General features: G+C 37.1%; 3 protein-coding genes across 3 annotated transcripts in view; 2 read left to right on the top strand and 1 right to left on the bottom strand.

Moving 5' to 3' along the window:
• Positions 1 to 11489, top strand: part of tlcd3a (TLC domain containing 3A) — a 34256-nt gene extending 22767 nt beyond the window's left edge. Inside the window, exons 2-5 of the mRNA XM_016455781.1 lie at positions 693 to 779; positions 5528 to 5747; positions 6965 to 7060; positions 8613 to 11489. Of these exons, the coding sequence (XP_016311267.1) occupies positions 693 to 779; positions 5528 to 5747; positions 6965 to 7060; positions 8613 to 8933 (724 nt within the window). The 3' untranslated portion in view covers positions 8934 to 11489. The remainder of the gene's footprint in view (positions 1 to 692; positions 780 to 5527; positions 5748 to 6964; positions 7061 to 8612) is intronic.
• A 328-nt stretch (positions 11490 to 11817) lies between these two features.
• Positions 11818 to 16533, bottom strand: timm22 (translocase of inner mitochondrial membrane 22 homolog (yeast)). The gene is made up of 4 exons (XM_016455782.1): positions 16250 to 16533; positions 15723 to 15919; positions 13885 to 13957; positions 11818 to 13777 (listed from the first exon to the last, which is right to left on the bottom strand). The coding sequence occupies exons 1-4, from the start codon at positions 16506 to 16508 to the stop codon at positions 13701 to 13703; spliced, it is 606 nt and encodes a 201-aa protein (XP_016311268.1). The 5' UTR covers positions 16509 to 16533; the 3' UTR covers positions 11818 to 13700.
• Positions 16534 to 17127: 594 nt separating this feature from the next.
• The window catches only part of specc1 (sperm antigen with calponin homology and coiled-coil domains 1), a 174123-nt gene continuing 166347 nt past the window's right edge, over positions 17128 to 24903 (top strand). Inside the window, exon 1 of the mRNA XM_016455778.1 lies at positions 17128 to 17192. The gene's annotated coding sequence lies outside the window, so the exon portion shown is untranslated. The remainder of the gene's footprint in view (positions 17193 to 24903) is intronic.

Genomic DNA, 24903 nt, shown 5'->3' with positions numbered 1-24903 from the left:
TCCCTTTGGAGTGGACTTTGAGATTTGTAACTTTCTAGATCTTTTTTATGCCCAAACATACACACTACACACTGACCAAAATTAAAAAAGTGAAAAAGCATAATAGGACCCCTTTAACTTTTGACTGCAACTGTATACACTGAAATTGTTGAACCTCAACTAACTCTCCTTGACGTGGCTGGTATATTCATTAAAGGAACCGTACAAAGGTTATTTTTTAATGGTAAATGTTCTTTTTTAACATTACATGAAAATAAATGATCTGTTATGTTGATTATAGTTTCTAGTAGGGCTGCACGATAAATCGCATGCGATATTTAACGCGCATCTTGTCAGTAAAGCCGGTTCTTTAATGAGCGGTAAATCTCCATCACCTGCGTGCTTTCACATTGAGCAGCATTAACTACGCAGAGCCGTTGTTCACTGACGAGCTGCGCTAAACCACGTTCATATTCGCGCGATTTTTTGCGCTGCTCGTCAGTGAACAACGGCTCTGTGTCGTTAATGCTGCTCAATGTGAAAGCCCGCAGGTGATGGAGATTTACCGCTGATTACAGAACCGGCTTTCTGACAAGATGCGTGTTAAATATCGCATGCGATTTATCGTGCAGCCCTAGTTTCTAGGGTAAAAATATAAAAAATAATAAGGTAGGCTGTAACCTTCATGAATTTGTCTTCTCTTTCTCTTGAAGGCTGGTGTCATCCATTCACGCTGTTATGGCCACCACAGCTGGCATCATCGTGGTGTCCTCGTGCAAAGGCAATGTGATTATGGACCGGTAAGTTGGCCAACCCTTGACACACCTTTCACAGTGCACCAATGAGAAGCTTTTCTGCAGCAAAGGATCATATTCTGCATCTTTGCAAATAGCCTTGGTTTCTATTTTAATGTACTTTTAAAGTTTAAATCACATTAAAAGCTTAATTTGTCATTATGAGCGAATGATGATGCATTTATATACCGTCACTCACAGCCGCTCGCACGTGTTTTGCGCATGAGCCGCACGCAGCCCAAAATTAAACGACTTAATCGACCATCGATAGCTTTAATCGATTGCATCTCTTATCGACAATTAATCGATCATCGATTAATCGTTGACATCCCTACCTTGGTATAAAGGTAACGATAAAACCGATCCAGATCCATCACAGCCTGGATACTGACTGGCCAACATAGAGTTCCAGTCATGCTAAAAATCACAGTATAGCGATGAGAAAACACCTGTGCATATACACATATATAGTGTATATGATTGTGCCTATAATAGAAATAAGGTGCCTGTCAAACATTAGTATTTATTTCAGCAAAAATTTCAATTAAATTCTGCACTAACGTTCAAAAGTTTAGGGTTAGTAAGATTAATTAATAGTTTTATGCAGCAAGGATGTATTAAATTTATGCAAAAGTGACAGTAAAAGCTAGTTTTATAATGCTACAAAAGTTTTTAATTCGATCAAAGAATCCTGAAGAAATATGTCATGGTTTCCACAAAAATATTAGGCTTAATATTACAGCTTATTAAAATGATTTATAGTGCTGGGCAATGATTAATCGCATCAAAAATAAAAGTTTTTGTTTATATAATATATATGTGTGTACTGTGTATATTTATTATGTACTGTATATAAAGACACACACGCACACAATATATATTTTGAAAATATTATCATGTGTCTACATGTATATATTTATATTCATATAATTTATATTATACATATACAAATATATTTAATATATAAACATAACATTTGTCTTAAATATATACATGCATGTGTGTGTATTTATATATACATAATAAATATACACAGTAGTACACACACATATATCATGTACACAAAAACGTTTATTTTGGATGCGATTAATCGTTGCCCAGCACTAATATGTAAATATATCTGAAAAATATTAAAATACAATCTTAAATGGTAATAATATCCCAATATAACTGTTTTCACTGTATCAAATAAATGCAGCCTTGGTAAACGTAAGACACTTCTCTCTCAAAAAAAAAAAAAAATCTCACCAATACCAAAATGTTATTGTACATTCTGTTCTCATAAATTATGAAAATACAGCATACATTACAAAATAAAAAATCTGCTTAAATCTTCTTGCTCTTAAGCATCACTACAGTACGTCAACAATTTGATCTTCAAAATGGTGCAATGCCACTTTAAGAAGGAGGTCATTTAGACCTTACCTGCCCATGCCTTTCGTCATCTCAGTGGCCAATCACAACAGCCTCGGGGGTAACAGTGCATACCTCTGTTTCTATGCCACATCTGCTGACCCCTTTGGCTCCGCCCCTACCCCAGGGACACAGAGAGGAGGAGATTAGGTACACAGAGTCCCAGGGCAACAGCTGTTATCTTCCTCTCTCTGCCCTTCCCTGGCACTAGAATGACACCTGCAATTTCAGCCTCTGCCACTTGTTCATGTGGGACGGGGGAAATGTGTGCGTGTGTTTGTGGCGTAACAGGGTAATCCACAGAAGGCACTTGCCAGGCAGGCCTAGAGAAAACTCCCAACCTCCCTGTTAATCCCCCAGAGGCTTAATACTTGGCGTGAGCACATGTGCAGCCATGATCCTGAGTGACAAGGGGCATCCAATGACACTGTGAGTGTTAAAGGGGTCATATGACGTTGCTAAAAAGAACATTATGTTGTGTTTTTGGTGTAATGCAATGTGTTTCCAAAGAGAAAGGAAAAATTTAAATCGCATCATATGACCCCTTTAAAGGCATAGTTCACTCAAAAATTACAGTTATGTCATCATTTACTCACCCACATATTTCTAGTATGCCCTAGCTGTTGTTTTTCACTCAGTGGAAGTGGATGGGAATTAGGGAATGATGTTTGCATTTACCTTTCACTTTAAATATATAGAAGTTTCACTAGTTATATAGAAAAGAGCAGCTTGTACATTTTGCTAGATATCTCTTTATTTTCCATGCATCAAGCCATAAAACAACAACAAAACAAGATTTGCACATTGTTTAAAAGTTTGGGGTCTGTAAGATTTTTTTAATGTTTTTGAATGAAGTGTCTTATGCTCATCAAGGCTGATGGAAAAATACAGTAAAAATAGAAATATTGTGAAATATTATTACAAGTTAAAATAACGTTTTCTATTTTAATATCTTTTCAAATGTAATTTATTCCTCCTTCAGCTGATTTTTCAGCAGTCATTACTCCAGTCTTCAGTGTCACATGATCCTTCAGAAATCATTCTGATATGCTGATTTGGTCCTCAAGAAACATTTCTTCTTATTATCAATGTTGAAAATAGTTGTGCTGCTTAATGTTTTAGTAGAAACCATGATACATTTTTTTTCAGGATTTTATTTGATGAAGTTCAATTCAACTGCATATATTTGAAATATAAATCTTTTGTAATTTTTTTACTGTCACTTTTGATCAATGTAATGCATCCTTGTTTAATAGAAGTATTCATTTCTTCCAAAAAAACAAAACAAAAGAAAACAAACAATTGTACTAACCCCAAACTTTTGAACAGTAGCACTAGCATACATTGGAGGGACATGGGATTAGGATGTGGTGTTAGGCAGAAAGGAAAAGAATACAAAAAAATCACCATAAAAATACCATTTAACTAAATTGTGCTGTATATTTTACGTCTTCTGAAGCTTTTATGCATACTGTTAATTGACAAGTGTGTATGTTCACTGATAATAATTGCGCATGGCCAGGGCTTCATGTACTTCCGTTTTTTTTCTTTTAGTTTGTGCATATGTGAAACTTACATTTACCATATAATTGATGTATATCTTGTGTGTGGTGTGTATGAACAGTATAGAGATGTTCCAGGTCAGTGTAGCCATAAGCTCTCTTTGTAATTAAACAGTTCAGCACTAATCACATATGCAAAGTCTGTGGATCAGTGTGACTTTGTATTGCAAAGTATTATTTTAATATTTTATCAATTTATTCATAGATTTTTAAATATTTTTACATAATACATATAGTAAATATTATATCAAATGTAATATGGACTACTTCTGTAGCGTAGACATTTAAAAATTGCTAGAGCACGGCATAATGAAGGGTGGTAAGCAAACATTTTTAGCTACACCCTATAAAATACACGTCTGTTAAAGTTGTTTGTTTGTCTACTGCTGTCCACACCCAAGAAGACTCTTCTAGGTGAAAATCTATTATAATTATTTTATGTTGCAGTTATATTTTAATAAAGGACTTTTAATGTAATGTCAAACCCCACATGAGTTCTTTAGATCTCTTGTTTTTCAGTAGTATTTTTATGCTTTTTGTGCAAATTAAAGAAGGGACCTGAATCATATGAAAGGACCATAATAAACCATATAGAAACACGCTTACAGGTACAACCACTCAGAATATGTTCGCGAACCATAAAGCAATGTGCAACAATATGGCAGCAAACTTTGCACAAAACAATAATTTTCTTCAGAAAATCTAGTTGGCATACTACTGTTCAAAAGTTTGGCTTCAGTAAGATTTTCAAAATATTTTTGAAAGAAGTTTCTTATGTTAACCAAGGCTGCATTTATTTGATTAGAAATACAGTTAAAAACTGAATATTTTGAAATATTATTTCAATTTAAAATCAAGTTTTCTATTTTAATGTTTTAAAAGTAATTTATTCCTGTGATGGCAAAGCTGAATTTTCAGCATCATTACTCCAGTCTTCAATGTCACATGTTCGGAAATCATTCTAATATGTGACCCTGGACCACAAAACCAGTCATAAGTAGCATGGATATATTTGTAGCAATAGCTAACAATACATTGTATGGGTCAAAATGATAAATTTTTATTTTATGCCAAAAATCATTAGGATATTAAGTAAAGATCATGTTCCATGAAGATATTTTGTAAATTTCCTACCGTAAATATATCAAAACTTAATTTTTGATTAGTAATATGCATTACTAAGAACTTAATTTTAAGCTGATTTTCTTTAAAGGTGATTTTCTCAATATTTTGATTTTTTTTGCACCCTCTGGTTCCAGATTTTCAAATAGTTGTATCTCAGCCAAATATTGTCCTACCATAACAAACCATATTTCAATGGAAATCTTATTTATTCGGCTTTCAGATGATGTATAAATCTCAGTTTCCAAAAATTGACCCTTATGACTGGTTTTGTGGTCCATGGCCACATATGAGGATTTGCTGCTCAAGAAACATTTCTTATTATTTTCAGTGTTGAATTTTTGTTAAAGCAAAATTTTAAGCAGCACAACTGATGAACAGAAAATCCCCAAAAAAATCCAGCTTTTTTTTTGCAATAGAAATATTTTGTATCAGTGTAAAAGTCTTTGCTGTAACTCTTGGTCAATTTAATCCATCCTTGCTGAATAAAAGAGACAAAAGAAAAAAAAACTTTCTTACCCCAAACGTTTGAACTGTTAACATCTATAATGTTTTTTTTTTTTTAATATAAAAGGTCGTTTTTTACAAGATGAAAAAACTGTCTGAAATCACTCCACACATGATATGTTCACCTGTTCTGTTCGTCTTCTGTTCCAGACACTGGCTGGCCACCTATTTTGTCATTTGGTATGGCGTTCCCTACATGTCATATGACATCTTCGCCATGTACCTCAGCCATTACTATCGCTTCCGGGTCAAAGGTCACAAGGACTATAAAAGCCACTCTCTACGAACCGTCAACTCATTTGTGAGGAAAGAGTTCCTGCTGGTGCTCCATCACATTGCACTACTCACCATCCTACTGCCTGTGACTCTGGTGAGAGAGAAAGAGAGAGGACAGATGTATAGGATGAGTGATATGACAGCCAATAATATGATGGGAGAGAGTAATGGGCCTTCTCAAATAACCACCTCCACCTATAGCCAGGACCAAATGGTAGGGAATGTAAAAAGGGGGATGCAGTGCTTTTGTGTCTGTTAAGTACCTGATCCGTGAGAAACAATTACCTTAATAGCAGCTGTTACACTGCCAGAGTACATGCAGTGGGACACACACATACACACACACACACACACACACACACACACACACAGACACGCACACACTGGTGGAAACCTGGTCTTTTGTTTGGTGTCTCTGGGCTGTCAGTGGTGATATGAGATCACTTTACCCCCGCTTCCATTATTCACACACAGCTGCTACTCAGATACCACCTCACACACACTCTGCTTTGTGCTCCTGCTCCACAAAATGACCCGTGAAACATAAAGTCACAAAGACAGACAAACAGATTTTGACATGTGTGGTAATAACACAAAGAAAGACGAAGCCCCAGACCACCACAACAAAACATCTGGCTGTCCCGCGAGTTATACAAGATATATAACATTTCACACATTTTTAAAATGTACATTAGTTAATACATTACCCTACAGTAATGTTTAGTAGGGTATTTTGCATGGGAAAGGAGGATATATAGACAAATAAAGTATAGGTTAATATTCTAGAAGCTATAGACTCAGTTTGCAAATCCCCCCAAACAGTGTGGTTTAGATTACACTGCAGGTTAGCTGGAAGGGTTCAGATGGCTGTTCTGACACTACACACCTTCGATCCACCATATCCACCGCTGTGTATCATATCACATATATGTGGATCATTCACAAAACTAGTCATAGAGTAATTTCTATAAGAACACCATTCTGTACATCTTGTCTAGTGTGATTTTTTTGTTTGCTCATGAGGGTTTGTTTCACTTGTTTGTCTTAATTTAGTATTGCCTATAATTTACAACTTTATTGTAGCCTGATTTTAACTGTTTAACTGTTTGAATGACTTCAACCTAAGATGATTAGAAGAACACTGACAAGGAGGTGTGAGTTGTGATGCATAGTGCCAGGTTTGTAACTAGGGCTGTAAATATTTTCATTGACAATGATTCATTTAGATTCCAATTCTTTAATATTAAGTGTAATGATTTATGATGAAATCTAAAATATGACTGTGTTTTTTGATCTCTCTGTGTACATCAGTTCTTCAGGAAGGACCAGGGTGATTACTTCATTGGCTGTCTCTTTCTCACAGAGCTCAGCACTCCTTTTGTTTCACTGGGCAAAATCCTCATTCAGGTAACACACGAGTGTGTATTTTACTCAGCAGTCCTTCATAGTGCTGTTCCTGACAACTTGACAGAGGAGCTGCCAGTCAACACTTTCCGTGTTTCCTTTAGTCAAGATAAGTGTGTGTTAAATGCAGAGATGTTTGGTACAAGCATTCACTTAGTGTTCCTGCTTTAAAGTGAAAATCTATCGCTAATACTTGCTTATGTTTCTGCTGTTGTTTTCCCACCAAAAATGGTCACATCTTGAATGACAATCCTGGAACATTTTGATTGGAGAAAGTGATAATAATAATGAATAATTTGACATTTTTTCATGTATAGCACCCTGGGACATTGAAAAATGTAAATCCTCTTCATGTTTTAAATTTTTTTTCCCAGGACTGTTTAATGGACAGCATTTTTTAATAGAAAACTTTTGTAAGATTGTAATTTATTTACTGTCACTCACTGAAAAAATGACCCCAATGACAGTGTATGATAGGTACATAAAAATGTCCCTGCTAAATGGAGCATTCTCTGTGCACACTTATTTTCCATTCTCTGTACTCTTCCAAATAACTCTTTTTGTGCTGATTCTTGGTTTCTGCTTATTGGGAGTGATTAAGTGAAATTGCTTTCAGACATGTCTCTTTTATATTGTTGCACATGCCCCCTTTTGGTAGTCATGGGTATTGCATATTAAAGCAGTCCCAGCATCTGTAGTTGTAGTGACAAAATATCATAAGTCTGGCCCACTTTGCAGTTTTTTTTTTTCTGACAAAGAATGGCTAAGCAGGATGAAACTGACATGTGAAGGGATCAGTCACAGTTTTAATCACAATTTTATTTGTTGAGAAATGCTTGAAGGCCTTGAACCCAAAATTGAAAATTCTATCATCATTTACTCACCCTTTGTTGTTCCAAACCTGTATAACTTTGGGTGATCCTTGAAACACAAATCAAAATATTTTTTAATGAAACCTGAGAGGTTTCTGTCCCTCCATTGAAAGTCCAGGTAACCAAAACTTAGAAGATCCAAAAAGATTATAAAGGCATCGTAAAATGAATCCATATGATTTGAGTGGTTTAATCCGTCTTGTGAAGAGATATGATTGCTTTATATGATGAAAAGATTTAATTTAGTCTTTTATTCACATTTAAACATTGATGAATGCACACACATACACAGAGCACATTTGCATATGCAATGCATGAGAACCAATGAGTTGTGAAGTTTCCATGTTTACCATATGTGATGTACTCCATGTATATTAATATGTTAGTAAAAGCCTAAAGTGTTTGTTATATAGAGCGATTGTATGTCTTCACTGCTTGATTCATATGGATTTGTTTTACGATGCCTTTATGACCTTTTTGGGTCTTCAGTCATTCAGTTACCTGGACTTTCAATGGAGGGACAGAAAGATATCCTAATTTGTGTTTCAACCAAATTCTTATGGATTTGGAACAAAATGGCTGTGAGTAAATGATGACAGAATTTTTATTTTTGGGGAAACTATCTCTAATAGTTTAACTACCTTTTCCTCTCATTCTTCTGTGTTGACTGTCTCTTCCTGTAGCTGGGGATGCAGGACTGCTGGCTGCACAAGGTTAATGGCGGCATGGTGCTGCTGAGTTTCTTCATGTGCCGCATCGCACTCTTCCCCTACATGTACTGGGCCTATGGCTCCCACTACGGCATCCCGCTCTACAGCATTCCCTTCCATCTCTCACTCTCCACCAACCTGGGCAACCTCTGCATCCTGGCACCGCAGGTCTACTGGTTCGTCCTCCTCTGCCGTAAAGGCTACCGACTCTACAAGCGGCAGCAGGATGCGCAAAACCAGGCCTCTCCGCTGTCCTCGCCCGAGCCGGTCTCAGATATCTCCAAGGCTGATTAGTGAAGGTCTGTCTTTATCTAGAACAAACAATCAACAGACATCACAGCTGAAGGCTATGGCACTGCATCTGCTACGGTTACAGTACAATCAAGATTTCATATTAGAAATACCCTTATTACTCCTCTTCACTTTACTCCATTCCATGTGCACACTCACAATTACACACTCGCCCGTTAAAATGGCACTTCACTGGATTTACTGCAGTGTCTTCTAAGGAGCATCTTCTAGGTCAGTTATTGAGGGCCGTAGCCCTCTTTTCCTTCTCTGATTGGAGTATCTGTTACAGTTTGGACTGGTGTCTTTGAATGTCATTGGAATTATCTGTTACTTTTGTTATTTTTGGTTTTGTCCCATATGAAATGCTGACATACAAAAATACACTGGTTTAAACTATAGAATTTATTATGCGAGTGGCACGGCTGTCATGATAAATTCATTGAATTAAACCCACAGCATTTCAGATCACATCCCTCTCGGCGCAAAGCTCCCATCACGTGGTAAGCATTTCCATGGCTGCAGTGCTGCTGTTCTTGTTTACAGCTCATTAGAGTTCTGTGAATGTGTTTGCACACACACTGCCCTGCTGTGACTGTTTACACATCTCTACCACACACCGCCCTTTACACTCTGGAGGCTGCTAATGAATTCTGCTTCACTTCTGTGGGCCTTTTGAGCATACAAAGTCCTCCCATCCACATGGGGGCAGTAGAGAGTCGGTCCTTATGTTTACATGGCATAGACAGGACTCCAGTCTATAGGGGGATGGGGTCTTTGCAGGGTATAAAGAGCAAGCACATAACGCTTGGCATATCTTTTAGGCCACATAATGCCTGAGGGCATCTCCAGGCAGTAGTCAAAGCAATAACATGGCTTCAAGGCAAGGGATTGTGGGTAGTTGGAGAACCCATGTGAACACATGGGTAAGGATAGAAAAGCTGCATGACAGCCTCCTCTGAAAGCATGTATAAAGAATGTAATACTAGGTTCCTACAGTCTTGAGAAGAAGGAAAATATCAGGCAATTTTACATTTTAGATTTTCATGTGTAGAAAAGTCATCAGAAGTCTTTAAAATTCATAATTTCTGTAGTGAGTATCATTTCTGTTGCTCTTCAGCTGAATATTTTTTGGCTAGACACCACTTTTAATGATTACTGTCTGCTAAATAATTTCTAGAAAATTTTATCCAGAAAAGTTGCTTTGAAAAATTTGGGAACCCTGGTAATTGTGTTTTTGAGTGTGAAGTGTGAAATGCTCTTGATACGGGGCTTCAATTTTTATCTTCCTATTAACTGAGCCTACAGTTTGAGTTGTAAATAAATAATATTTAATTCTACATGGATGAATATTGCAGTATAAAAGGGTGATTTGCTGTTGCCTAGGGTCATTTTAGGGATAATCTGTGGCTTATACGAGCTTGTGTAAGTGTAGGCTTAGCAAGGAACTCAGAAGCCTTTGTTTCAGGGCTTTTAACACAACCTGCAGCATCTTTCATAATACATTTAGGGAATGCTGGATGAATGCATCTGTATGGCGTATGAGTTTTTTTTAACAGTGACTTCTAGATTCCATTAAGCGCTTTCAGAAGTGCAGAACTGTGAAATTTAAATGTTGCCCAGTACGTACCCATGCACTCTTACTTAGTGTTTCCAAGACAAACTGGACCTAAAGGTTGCCTTTAGCAAGTGTGTGTGTGAGAGACAGAGAGAAGACTTAAATAAGAGTGTGTATAAATTCCCAGCTCACTCTCTAGGAGGTTGAACGGGGTCTTTGCTGGACTGAAAGAGAGAGGATGTGTTTTGCTCTCCCTTTCTAAAGCTTTAGTACTTTTCAAAACTAACTATGCAGTCTTTCAAGCTGCTGCTTCTTGTCTATGGCCACACTATGCTTTCCTTAGTTTTGTTGATGCATTTGGCAGATGAGTTGGCCATATTAATCATGATGCATGTTTTGTTTTTTTTTGTAGTGTATTGCGTTGATGCTTTTCATTGTTTACTGATGTCTGTTACAGTACATTTTTCTATAACCAACATTCTTTTCTTTTGTTCTCTCATTTTTTACTCTATGATTTAGAGGTTAGGCTGCTTATCATGAGGCATATCCATAATCGAATAAATACACTGTATGGGCATGTAGACACCCAGAAAGCATCTAAAATCAAATATGTGGGCATTAATAAGGGGTTTGTCATTCCTTTGCTGCTATAACATCTTACATTCTTCCCAAACTGTCACACAAAGTTGGATTCTGTTAAATGTGACTTGAATTAAGGGGCCTAGCATTAATATTATACATTTTAATATTTAATTTTATAAGTTCACAAACTTTTGGCCATGTAGTGTAAATCCATTATGTATGAACAGGTTTATATCCAGAAATTACATAATCATAAATCAATAAATTTAGGCTAATTTATGCCATGCTTGAGCTCAGGGTTTGATAAAGATGTTATCATTTTTCAGTTATTATTTAGAGGTGAAAGATGAGACTGTGATTTACAAAAAGACACAACATTTCTAATTGAAAATACCTACAACACCTTTGGGTTTGGTAGACCAAAGATTCTTTTAGGCACTTTTTACAGACAAGTAACGTAGTGAAACCTCATCATTGCCTTTCCCTCGCTTGCCATCCACAGAGGCTCAGATCTCTACTGGACTGACTCTGCTGATGGCTCAGGCAGCAAAAAAACTGGAATTTTTCTCACTGGAATATTTGGCTTAGTTTATTTAGATATTTTACTGAAAATTACAAACTGGGTGAATCTGATGAAAACATGTCTGGATCATATTTCACCCCCCAAATCAGTAACAAAATGCAGCCATTAAGCCAGTTTTCTTTCAAAAATCAGCTTTAAGGCAGCGTGTGATTATTATTATTTTTTTCCAGGGGTAATGTGAAATTAATGTTTATCTGTCATAAAAATAGTCTCTCAAACTAAAAAAAGGCTTAATGGTCATGAAATGGAGTTCATTCTCTTAAATATTAAATATATGACCGGCATGTTGTGAGAAGGACAGAAGTGGAGGAATAAGAGGTGAAGATGTTCAGAATTTTTATCAGCTTGCTCTGATTTTTAATACATATCAAATCTAAACTAGGCTGTTTTGATGGGTGCTTTGTTTGGAGCTTTATAGTTTACTGTAAATGGTTGCAACAGCAATGGAGGAAGGCAAATATATGCAGATAACTGGAAAAGTCTGAGGATAGAAAATCAAGCTATAATAAATATTATTAAATCTATAAAAGCTGTTTTACCCCAAATTATGTGTTGTCTGGAATATCATAAATACAGTGCCTTGTATTAAAGTTGTTTGTGATATTGAAACAAGCTCAATGCACAGGAGCCCTGGGCAGGCGGTGTTTTAGGTTGTGACCATCTCTGCTCACTTTTTTTGTTTTAATGTTCAAAGTACATTACACAACTAAGAAAAACATCTATCACAATGACACTTTAATTCTTTATGCTAGTAGGTTTGATTTCTATGTATAATTTGAATAAATTGTTACAGCTAACTTTGTCCGTTAAACATGCTTCTAAGTCTTAAAATAATTTTAAATGACGTTCTGTTTTCTTGCTATATTGTCTTTATATTTGCATTCGTGAAACTAATTTAAAGGAAATCTAAACTAAAGGTCTATAATGTTACCCAGTTTTCTGAACGGCATCCATTCCTCATAAAATTAGACAATGTGGGTCAGTTCAAATCCAAGTTACATATCTACTGTTTAGATTTTTGCATGGATTTAAAAGCATTTCATCAGTGGTCCAGAAAGCTATATCAAAATGTACACTTATTTCCAACTCATTCCTTGGTTGCATCTCCAAACTCAGTTCAGCATTATTAACTCTTGTTCAGACAGAGGCCAGTGGGAAAGGAAACCTTTCAGAGAACTGGGAAGTAGCCAGAAGCACGTTTGCATTATCTGTTTCCTGGTGAGGAAAACACACTTCCTTGCTATGTCAGCTTGACCTCAAAGCATGATTTCATTCTGATTTCCTAATGCACAACCTTTAGCACTCCCTGCCTCTTATTTTTGATAACATTTTGATTTTCACATATATATTGTATCGGATTTCATATAAATATTTAGGTTTCTGTTTGTTTGTAGGATGACATTTGAAGAACTCTCCTTTTAGAAAGGGGCTACAGAGTGAAACTAATATAAATGCTTGATTGGGCTTATTTTCTGGAAACTTGTAAATCCAAACACCACTTTGAAAGAAAATAAATCTGATTTGGTGAATTCTTTTAAACTGAGCAGCCTTTGTTTACTAAGAAGATGTGTGTTAATATTTCACTGGAACACTACTCGGCTACATAATATAATATAGACAACAAGTGTGAACAAATATGAAGATGTTATGCCCCGTTACACCCCATCCAACTTGATACCACTCTTTATTATTTCTTCCACAGACAAAGTATATCGCTGGACATTTTATCTTATTTTGCTCAGTGCAACAACCAGCACAAAGCATATCATTTTAGGTCCAATTATGTACAAATATCATCCTAGGAGGTTTTTAGGCGATGTGCATCATCAGATGGTCTGACAGAGAACAATCAAGACATCCCTCAGGAAGAAAAAAAACAACAACTGCTTGAGTGTTGTTCTATTGGTCCACTCCACTCTCTTCTGGAGGGATGGAACGCCTCTTGATTGCTGGGACAGAAGAAGATTGCAAAATGTCCCCTGTGATAATGTCTTCCATTATACAGTGAGGAACTCACAACAGTACACGGTAACAGTCCTGAAGCTGCTGTTCATCTGAGGTAGTATTCAATGGCAGCAGAGAACGCAGCAAAACCTCCACAGCCCAGAACTCCAGCTTTAAGACCAGCTAATGAAGAGAGAGACAGCTTATTCATATAGTCCAGATAATAATATAACATTACCACACATCTAAATCCTTTCTATTCTTTAAACCCAAGTTGAAAAATTACTTGCCTCTGAATCCAATGGCACCTCCTGTAATACAGCCACTATACACTGCATTTTTCCAGTCAGATTTCCCACGATGCTAGAAAAGAGAAATAAAACCATTCTTCAGATGGAGGATCAGTCCTGAAAAATTGGCCAGTGAAAATTTTTTGCAAAACATCCTACAAGGAATGGATAAGTAGAAAGGCTGTTCATTTACACAACCACTAGATGGAGCCATTAATCCATTTTAAACTCAATGACACTTGGCAAAAGATCTGAGTAGTAAATGTAATTGATTTAATTTTAATAAATAATCTGAACATTGTGTTTTAAACAGTAAACTATAGTATTATAGTACAGTCTACATCAGTATATAAATTATGATGACTAGTACATTTAGGTTGATGGATGGAAGGATAGAATAAACACTGGGTGCTTCTCAATGCTCAAATCAATGCTTCCTCGTTTCCTTGCTCCTCCATCCTCCAGCCTGTGACCTGGATATCAATAAACATTGGCCATCTAGTAGGAAATCTAAATTCTCTAATTTCACTGCGAGGAACAAGGAGCGAGTATGTTTCCCGAGGAACTATAAGTGAGGATATGGAAGCCCTTTTCCATAAAAAATGTATCACAAGTCTGAATTTTTTTTACTCACAATTGCGAGTTTACATCTCACAATTCTGACTTTTTTTCTCAGAATTGTGAGTTATAAAGTCAGAATTAAGAGATACAAACTCACAATTCTGAGAAATGAAGTCAGAAATGCAAGATATACTCAAAATTGTGAGAAATAAAGTCAGAATTGTGAGATAAAAAGCAATTCTGACTTTTTTCTTGCAATTGCGAGTTCATATCTCACAAGTCTGACTTTTTTCCTCGCAATTCTGACTTTTTTTTTCTCATAATTGTGAGATATAAACTCAATTGCAAGTTATAAGGTCCAGTTTTGCGGGGAGATTGATATGTTCTTAGAATTGCGAGTTTATATCTCACAATTCTGAATTAACTCGCAATTGCATCTTATAAAGACAGAATTGCTTGATATAAACTCGCAATTCAGTATTGCCACTATAACTCGCAATTGCAAGTTTGTATCATGCAATTCTGACTTTATTTCTCAGAATTACGAGTTTATATCTTGCAATTCTGACTTAACTCGCAATTGCGAGTTTCTATCTCAGAATTCTGAGAATAAAAGTCAGAATTGCGAGATAAAAAGTCTAAAAAGTCAATTTCCTTAATTTTTTTTATTCAGTGGCGGAAACGGGCTTCCACCGGATACACAGGTGTATTCTATGCAGAAATGTTTCCTGTCAAAACACCTGATGCACATATAGGGTCCTTTCCCTTCTGTCATCTGACACAATAATTATATTTGACCTTTGCAGTTTAAATAAACCATACATCTCACATATTTCAAAAGGGCATCCTGCTTTATTAATATTCATTATGCATTTCCCTTGAGTTCAGCTGATGAAGCTTTGAAATGATGCTTGATTGATCAAGAATATTCTGATATACAAATGAGTTTTCCTTCAATTACTCCATCCTCATTTTCTTTCCTTGCATCCTTCCCTCAAATCCTAAGGGGGTGGAGCTAAGGTGTAAGGAAATGAGGATGCACAAATAAGAAATGAGAAGCAACCTGTAAAACAATAATCAATGGTTTGTAGTTTAAATAGGCATTGTACTGTCGGAAATAAAACATCACTAAATAATATCTAGTTGTTTCTGGACAGTGAATTTGATCACAACATAAATTTACATTTACAAAAACAATTTGTGCTTATTTGACTCGAGGAAAAAAATTCATGACACAACAAAAGGCGGTCAGACAAAACAAGACAAATGACACTTACCGATTCTATGAGACACTCCGTGCATGAAAACATAGCACCCACAATAGCAAAGTTTTTAGCATATGACATTCCTCTCTGCCCCATGTCTCTCAGCACCTCTCTTGCTGTGGGGGTCCTTAGGGGGTCTTTGGGATCAAGCCCAACGTTGGAGTCAATACCGGCTGTGAAGACACCAAAAGCACCTCCCAACACAAACCCTGCAGGAGAAATACTGCATTTGAGCTGTTGGTCGTGAATTAAATACATATTGATCACGGTAATATCTCCTCGTTACAAAACCAGTCCACATATGAATTATAACAAAAATTGCTGTGTATTATGTGGTTCTGCATTAGTCAATATTTTAGTATGAACTATTAAGATATCACAGGATGTCTAATACTTGATTCTACTGTGATCACTGATAAACTAGTGAACTGTCAGACATGACAACACAGATTTGAGCTGGTAACTTTGCAACGAGTGTAACTAGACTGTTTTAATGCGTATGGCATGTAAAACATATTAAACGACTGTCAGTGAATTACCTCCGACACATGCTATGAGTGATTTAAACGCGCAGCTCTCCATTCCCCTCTCGATCATCTTCTGCTCCTCTGTTTTCTGAGGGCTCGGTAAAGCACCCATAACAGTCGGATTCAGGTCTTTAATCTGCCTTTTGCCACCGATAAGGTGATCCAGAATAAGACTATACTGTAGTGGAACATTTTCCGCAGTTGAAACAGTTGCCGATGGACCCGTAGTAACTGATATTGAAGCATCCGTGCTCTTTGCGGGCGCAGCCATGTTGAAAGCGTGTGGTTTATGTCACGCAGACGTTAAACAAGAACACATTCGTCGATTTTCAACAACAGAAAAACAATTAAATTACATAAATCGTCTTGGTTAGTTATTAAGTCCCGTAAATACTTATAATTTTGTTTTATATGCGATACAATTATAAGCATTTACAGGACTTCACGCCACATTTATGTTGTACATATTTCTAATAATAATAATTGGTTCTGCAGATTCGACAGAAAGGGAGGTGACCTTTGCATTGGCACTGCAGTCCACCCAGACTGTCCTGTAACCTGGATAATGTTTTATATAACTATAACACGAGTTTTTGTGTGTGCTCTGAATCTCAAAATTACGTACTTTTCTTACGATTATTAAAGACATGGAATATATTTACAGTATTATTATTTCCCTTTATCTTAAACAAAGACAATAAAGCCACTCAAACAGCTTAAATACAAATAAAAAAATCTTAAAATTTAATATAAAACGTAGGTTATTTTTTAAATTATTTTTCTTGGTTATTTATTAGTAAATAATACAACTACGCCAACTACAATTCCCAGCGTGCCCCTCGTTCACTGCACCAGTACCGCGCGCTGCCCCTAGCGGAGGAGTCGTGTTCGGCGCTCGAGCATCCTCGGTTGGTGAGTGACAGCGGCGGCGACGCTCCTCGGCGCTCGGGAACAGGTGAGTCACAACCTAAATTTATCATTGTCTTTCTTGTTTTGGAGATTATATTGGCATGGTAGTGATTCCGTTTAATACATTTGATCACTTCAAGGAATCATTTATAGTCGTCGTTGGGACAAACACTGTACTTACCCGCACTTTTATCAACGGATGTTGTCGTGTTGCGCGCGAGAGTGTGAGCTGCTGTTTTTAACGGTGACCGCTGTCTGACTGACGAGCTTTCGCACCGGCCCCTTGCTGTGATAAGGATAGTGATTCAAAGCTCACATATTCCTTTCATTTTATATTCATTATTTCGCGTGATGTCTTCGGACAGCGACAGAGTCACAGTCAGCGGTGAGACACCAGTCACTGCTGAGATGCGTCGACAAGATTTGACATGACACATTTCATTTATTTGAAAACGTCTTTTACGATTCTGCGTGTTTTTGAGCCAAACTGTGAATAACAAACTGAACTGTGAAGCGCTTAAGTGTTACACTGGTTCAGACGTAACGTTAGGTAATTTAGTGTCACACAGCTAAGTGTTCAAAATTTACTGCCAATTCACACAGTTCACTTAATGTATAGCTATCTATCTATCTATCTATCTATCTATCTATCTATCTACCTATCTATCTAGTTTGAGAATGTTTGAGTTTCAGGGTGGTCAACTTTGCAGGAATATCTGTCAGTAATTATCTTGATTTCGAAATCAGGTATCGCCCAACCGAATTGTTATCAAAAAAACTTTTAAGCAAACACTTTTTGTGATACGTTTGTGTTATGTAAACGTTTATAAAGCGGTAAGTAATGACTTGCTTGTATTTTGTCGATGTTGTCGGATATAGATAATGTTATGAACAAATAGTTTAGCCCGTTCAAATAACGTTCGAGTGGCGAACCGTTACTATGGCAACAGGCGAAAGACTTTTGTTCGCGAGCGTTTACGTTGCGTTTGTGCTTTCAACCCTCTACTTACACCTTGGCAATATAATCGCCATTGGCTAGTACAATTTTTTGTTTACTCGCCAGACTGATATACTATTTTAGAGTCTCATTACGAATACGTCATATGTATCGCATTGTCACGTGCCTTGTAAAAATTAAAAAATGTGACTGAGCAACTGACGACTGTATCAGCACAGATTTTCCTCGCGCTTTGGACTTTGAACCCTGGTTAACAAGCAGATCTGCTGCGAGTTCGTGCAGCGCTGTCAGAATACATGCAATGCGCGCGTGTATTAGAAAACATAACGTTCTGCGGTTTATTTACTAATTAAGGCCATTTCGCGATTTCAATCATCATACAGTAACCAGCAGTTTAATCACCTCTTCCTCTTCTCATTGAAGACATGCGATGCAGTTCTAAACAGTCTCTCGCTGTCGGTGCTTGTAATGATTTTTGCGTCTTTCTCCGACAGTTTAAATGCTTCCACGCTGCTGACGTGTGTGCTGCATAATAAAGAGTGCGCACCTCTCACTCTGCGCTGGTTGCTATTTGATCGCGTCATATCATTGTTCGGTACAATTTATTCGGTCTTTTCGCTTATTCGGTTCGGTTGCCGAACATTCGGTGCATCCCTAAATATAAATTCACGTCTCGCACACTTTAATGCCCTTTGAATGTAACGTGTACATTCCCTTGGAACTGGAATCATGGCGGAATTTCATGTGAAGTCCACTTCGCAGGGCACTTACGGTCGAATAAGCCAACGCGTGAATGCTGAAAAAAAATTAAATTGTGACTTTTTATCTCACAGTTTGGATTTGGTTTCTCATAATTCCGATTTTTTTTCTCATATGAATACAGAATTGTGAGATAAAATCTTTTTTTTTCTTGCAATTCCAAGTTTATATTTCATAATTCTGCCCCTTTTCCTCTGATTCCTGAGTTTGCATCTTGTAATTCTGACTTTTTTCTCACAATTCTCCCTTTTTTTCTTGGAATTCGGAAGCAAGATTCCTTATGAAACATCTAATGATAACCAATGACATATAGGGAGTGCTCTTTTGATCTGTGTATATTAGCACATTACAAACATTTTACATTAAAAAGCCTGTATTTTTAGAGTCAATGTGTGTCAGATTAAAGCAGCTAAATACAGCTTTGCAACCATAGAATTAAGATGAACTACAGATGCCCTTTTACGGAGGAAATGTTTAGACCTCTACTGCATCTTCATAGTAAGTCAGTCAGGCTTGGGCGTAGGCAGTCCTCCAGTGTGATTACACAGTGATAGAGAAAAAACCCCTGCAGAAAACAAGTAATTTTTTATTCGAAAACTTTCATACGTCTTCTTTCACCAACCAAAATAAAGTTAAAACAGCCAAAGTAAAACTTCCCTAAATCACCCAGTGTCTAGCTATTTGTAGGTAATTACACCCTCAAGTTTTTTTCTGGGTAAACCATCAAAGGAAATAGCAAGTGTGTCTCTGGATAGACAGCTAAGCTCTCTAGAACACACTGTCCTAGATAGAGCTCTCTGCATTTCTACGAATCCATATTGCAGCAGTCTGATCATAATAAAACCCTGCTGTCTCAAAAGATAAGGGTTAAATGTCTTTTGTTTTTATAATGTAGAGTGTTTGTGTGAGATGCTGGAATTTGTGAGGTCATACCAGCGGTTAAGACAGCTTTAAACCATTAATCTATGTGTAATTGAGGTGTTTTGAATAGTCACATATGGTTCAAGGACCTTGACTGGTTCTTCAGATAAAGTAAATTATCTTTGAAATTTGAGGAAGTAATGACATTATGCAGCCCAGCTTCCTAGTCACATCATTACATATAACATCATCACTATATAAATGCATCATTCATTCATTCATCATCCTCTTTGCTCTAACAAAAGCACGCACATTGAGATCAAACGAAGTCACTATAAATAGTATTTGGCCTCTGGAAAAAGAAGGTCAGTGCTACCAGAAGGACTCGGGAGGCAGATGAACGCTTTACATATTTTATTGTAAAGAATCAAGATAAATGATCAGACAAATATAAGTCCAGCTACAGTCCTTTCATAAAATCCTTTGATGTAAGCCCTGTCCATGGTTCAGGCCTTATGGTAGGCTGGCAGATCCTGCCTGAAGATGAAGGCAGGGTGAAGCCAACCCTCGACTGAGGAAGGGGCCAACCTGGTAGAGGTGGTGGAGAGGATGGAGGGGAACTTTGGCTACATCACCTATGAACAGCAAATGAGTTAGTAAGGTCAGACTGAATGAAATGGCATTTGAGTCTTCCTCGTAGAACCTTCGCTGAAGCTTTCACTTCCAGTCATATGAGACATTCAGGAGTGGATGGTTCTCAAAGGCTGTAGCAGTGTGTGTGTGTGTGTGTGTGTGTGTGTGTGTGACTGTGTCTGTGATAGATGAGAAGATGGGATTAGTGGCTTAACTTCACCCAAAATGAAAATTGTCATCATTCACTCACCCTCATGTCGTTGAAAACCTGTAGAGGGAATTTTAAATCTTCATTATTCAAAAACATTTAGGCACTAGGGTAAATAATGGCCCTGTCCCAAACGGAACACTTCATGTGCACTTGCGGTCTTACGGACTTACAGTGGCCACCGCGTGCGCGTGTCTGTTAAGTCCACGAGACCGTAGGGTGTCCCATTCGTCATTTTAGCGTTCAAAAGGGTGCTAGCGAGTGCCCCCTTTGCGGCCATTATGCGCCCTCGATGCGCACTTCTGCCGAGCCCACACTGGGGCGAGCTCCCCAGCAGACTTCTACCCGACAGTCAACGCGGCATTACGTCACGAAAGTGGGGACTCAGAGGAAGACCGCAAGGGTTTAGGGTGCCATTTGGGACAGGGCCAATAATGAGAAAATGTGAATGTATGATTTGGTTCTGCTCTAAAAAGTGATCAGTGCATTAGTTCTTATGTATCCAGTGTGGTTTTGTGAGTGTGTGTAAAGTAAAACCTAATTACGTGCAGAAGGTATGTTGCTTACACAGCAGCTCAGCATCACACATCCCACCACAACACCACATTATTTCCACGCTCTGCTCTAATCAATGGGACTATTAGAAGAGAACTGATTAAGTGGAGTTATTTTAGTACATGGGGTGCTTGGCATTTTTCTGCTGTCAATTCTGAGTCCGAAAAGAGTGGTGACGGAAGTTTGCCATGAGATGATTCATGAATGTGAATCTCACCTGAATGCGAAGGAAGGTGGAGTAACCCCAATGATACAGCCAATGAGTCAACCAATTATACAAAAAAAAAGGATAAAGTCAATTTAAGAGTTAATCTGTAATTTCTCTGTTTCAAATCTTCTTATCTGCCATATTATTAGGGCGGCACAGTTAAATGGAAAGTAATGGCTGCACAAACTCACTCAATCAATACACATTTTTTAGATTTAAGATTTCTTATTTCATTAGCTATATTATTTGCTTTTTTGTGGATGTCCACAACAAGATTTACAATTTTCAGGATGTCCACACAGGGCTCCAAACAAAAAAATCAAGTAAGGAGCCATTGGCTCCTATAAGAAAAAAACTTAGGCGCCAAATAATTTTTTTAGGTGCCACAGAATAAACGTGTTTTATTTATTTTATTATTATTATTATTATTATTTTTTTTTTTACATTTTATCATACTGTCATGTGTTTATGTCTCATCTTTTCTTGACTTTATCAGCATTTTAATCCATCTTGTAGATGACCTGGGAACTAAGGTTCACTTAAAGTGGGAACTAAATGTCTTTTCCAACTTGAAATATACAGTCACGCATTGTTTATTACACAGAATCTGTACCAATATCATGGAACATAAGCATCACTTGGCCACTGAGTGTAGTTTGGGCTCCTCCTCAATGCATCCTGTAAATGTTGTCATACACTCTTAAAAATAAAGGTGCTTCACGATGCCATAGAAGAACCTTTTATGTCTAAATGGTTTCATAAAGAACCTTTAACATCTGAAGAACCTTTACGTTTCACAAAAGGTTCTTTGTGGCGAAAGAAGGTTCTTCAGATTATAAAAAGTTGAGAAAGAGATGGTTCTTTAAAGAACCTTTGACTGAATGGTTCTTTGTGGAACCAAAAATGGTTCTGTGAAGATCCTTTTAAGCACCTTTAATTTTAAGAGTGTATGTCTTTCCCACTTTCAGTCTGTTTTTCTTAATTAGTAAAATGCAATTTTATAGGAGGAGTTGAATCATGTAGACAACAGGTTAAGTAAAAATATTAAAATGCAATAGCGCATAAATATAGCAAAATGCTCCTCTTTATAGTTATTTTTCTAGCTGACTGATGAGCTTATGGACAACGAATGGTTATTCTGAGGTAAATGTATATTACGTTGCAATGTTTACAAGCTTTACACGTTTTCCGCAGTTTGAAACACTGAATGAGCTTTTACATGAGACATTTCAGTAAGTTGTACTGTAGGCTCTCTTATAAAATAGCCTACATTTTGATGTTAATTCATGTTCATTATGTAGGCTACTATAGTAGTAAAGAGAAAGATATAATGGATTCACTTGCCACTTGAACGGAGGCGCTAAAGCAACCGCGCCTGCTGCATTAAAGAGCGGCAAAAACAAAACTATTTATTGTTTGTATTTTGTCATGAATTTTGAATAATTTTAAAGCTGATACTTTGTTTATTAAAAAGTAACCAAGCACAAAGAAAAACAAAACTGTATTTATTGTTTGAATTTTGTTATGAATTTTGAATAATTTTAAAGCTGATACTTTGTTTATTAAAAAGTAACCAAGCACAAAGCTTTTTGAGATTACAGGATGGCAAGTGCGCTTCAAATAATGAAGTTCACGCATATTAACTAAGGTTAACTAATGAGGTCTTATTGTAAAGTGATACCTATTGGTCTTTATAATTCTTTTGCACTCTTTTTGCACAGTTTTCTTTTGTAAAACTTTTAACTTTAAAATTTTTTTATTGTATTGCTTTATTGCTTTTAAATGTTCAGTTATTTTTGTTATAAGAAAAAAGTTATTAAACCTGTTATACTGTATTATGACAGCACTTTTTTTTAAACTAAATTTCAACATCGTGATAATACCGTATACCGAGATAAAAACATTAGCAATTAATCGCAACATGAAAATTTGATACTGGCATATCCCTAAACAGAACACAGCATAGACCTAAGATCTTGTTAAGAAGAAGCCATATTAGCACTGATTACAAATGAGAATGGTTAACGATATTGCCAATATCCACACAGCTGACAGCTTTACCTGTTGTACTTTGTTCAAGTTGTGCACGAAATAGACGCTGTTTTTCTGCACTTTCACTTCTTGCGTCTCCGTCATTTCGATCTCTCTCGCGCTGCACTACTGAGATGCGTTTAGCAGACTGTGTGCGACAATGCTGCTGTGCGGCAGAGATGAGGACTGTTTGAAAATATTTTTTCCACTAAAACTTTGATGCGCATGGTCTCAGTTTAATATGCGAACATAACAAAAGATGTGATCGCAAAACAATCAGGAAAAAAGCATTACAAAATTTTAAGTTATAACATGTAAATACATAGGCCTAGTCGCCAGTGGCAACCTCAGCAAAAACTTCACTCGTAATTTAATATTTTTGGTCGCAAATGCGACCGTTTTAGTCACAGTTTGGAGCCCTGCCACAACAAGATTTACAATTTTCAGAGTGTTCAAATAAATGTTTATGTTATATTTTGGTTGCATTTATGTGGTTGTGTAAAATAGGCACATAATAATATTGTAATAATGATTAGAGCCCGACCGATATATCGTTTTGCCGATATTATCGGCCGATATGAGCCTGTCGCAGATATATCGGTATCGGCGAATATGCCACTGATATGAAATATTTTTTTTACAGAACATAGGCTATAACGCAGATTAAATGCTTCTGAAGGGTGTAATTACTTAGTTTGTCCAGCAGAGCGCACTCCATTGTTTGCTACTGGCGACCCAGGTCAGTGTAGTGTAGAGATGTGCGGATGAGCTCAAACTTCACCTGAGTCCGCTGCTTCAAATTATCCACCCGCCACCCACCCGCACCTATATTTGATCGTCACATTACAATGATTCTAATTCTTAGTTTTGCATGATGATATGATGATTAGATGGCTCATTTTTAATGGCAGATTCAGTGACGTTAGAGACGAGAGCTGATCTGCGCATCACGGCACGCGTCTGTGGCGCATTAAAGCATGTGTTACGGCCACCGGAGCTGATCGCGGCCACTCAGTCAATGCTGGTGTTTATACCGGCCGCGCCGCGGCCCACAACTCATGCTTATCACATCGGTCATATGTTTTCTATTGGATTTTGTTGCACCGCTCGCGACCAGGGTGGAATAGAACCCATTATAATCAGTGATGCTGTCTACACTGGATGCTGTAAACTGATGCCTCGTTCTATTTATGACGTACCAGGGCTCGAAATTAACTTTTTTACTTTGTAGCACTGGGAGCACCCAATCACTCAGTCACTGCTTTCTGCTTACTACAGCGAGAAAAAAATGGGCTGAAGAAGAGAGAAAATGAAAAGAATTACATTCTGCTCTGCCAGTTGCACGGAACAGGTTAGGGGTGGCTAGGGGTGTGCGATATTGACAAAAAATTATATCTCTATTTCTGGGATTTTATCGATAATGATAATTTGACTGAGTGTTACTGTGCTGATATCTTAAGGACTACAGTGGACAGCTGACTCCTAAAGTTTTTGATATTCTTCATATTCTGTGTGGTGGTCAGTTCACAGCAGTGACAGAAATT

The sequence above is a fragment of the Sinocyclocheilus anshuiensis genome, unplaced genomic scaffold, assembly GCF_001515605.1.
Source record: "Sinocyclocheilus anshuiensis isolate Anshui unplaced genomic scaffold, SAMN03320099.WGS_v1.1 scaffold399, whole genome shotgun sequence".
NCBI classification, from domain to species: domain Eukaryota; kingdom Metazoa; phylum Chordata; class Actinopteri; order Cypriniformes; family Cyprinidae; genus Sinocyclocheilus; species Sinocyclocheilus anshuiensis.
This window is presented reverse-complemented; position numbering and strand designations above follow the sequence as displayed.

Bases quoted from the DNA above. Each gene is read 5' to 3' on its own strand.
- timm22 (XM_016455782.1), bottom strand. From the start codon at position 16,508: ATGGCTGCGCCCGCAAAGAGCACGGATGCTTCAATATCAGTTACTACG. The intron at 13,958-15,722 runs GTAAGTGTCATT...TCTCTTTTCTAG, and splicing joins CGGAGTGTCTCATAGAATCG to CATCGTGGGAAATCTGACTG. The intron at 13,778-13,884 runs GCAAGTAATTTT...TCTCTTCATTAG, and splicing joins AGGTGCCATTGGATTCAGAG to CTGGTCTTAAAGCTGGAGTT.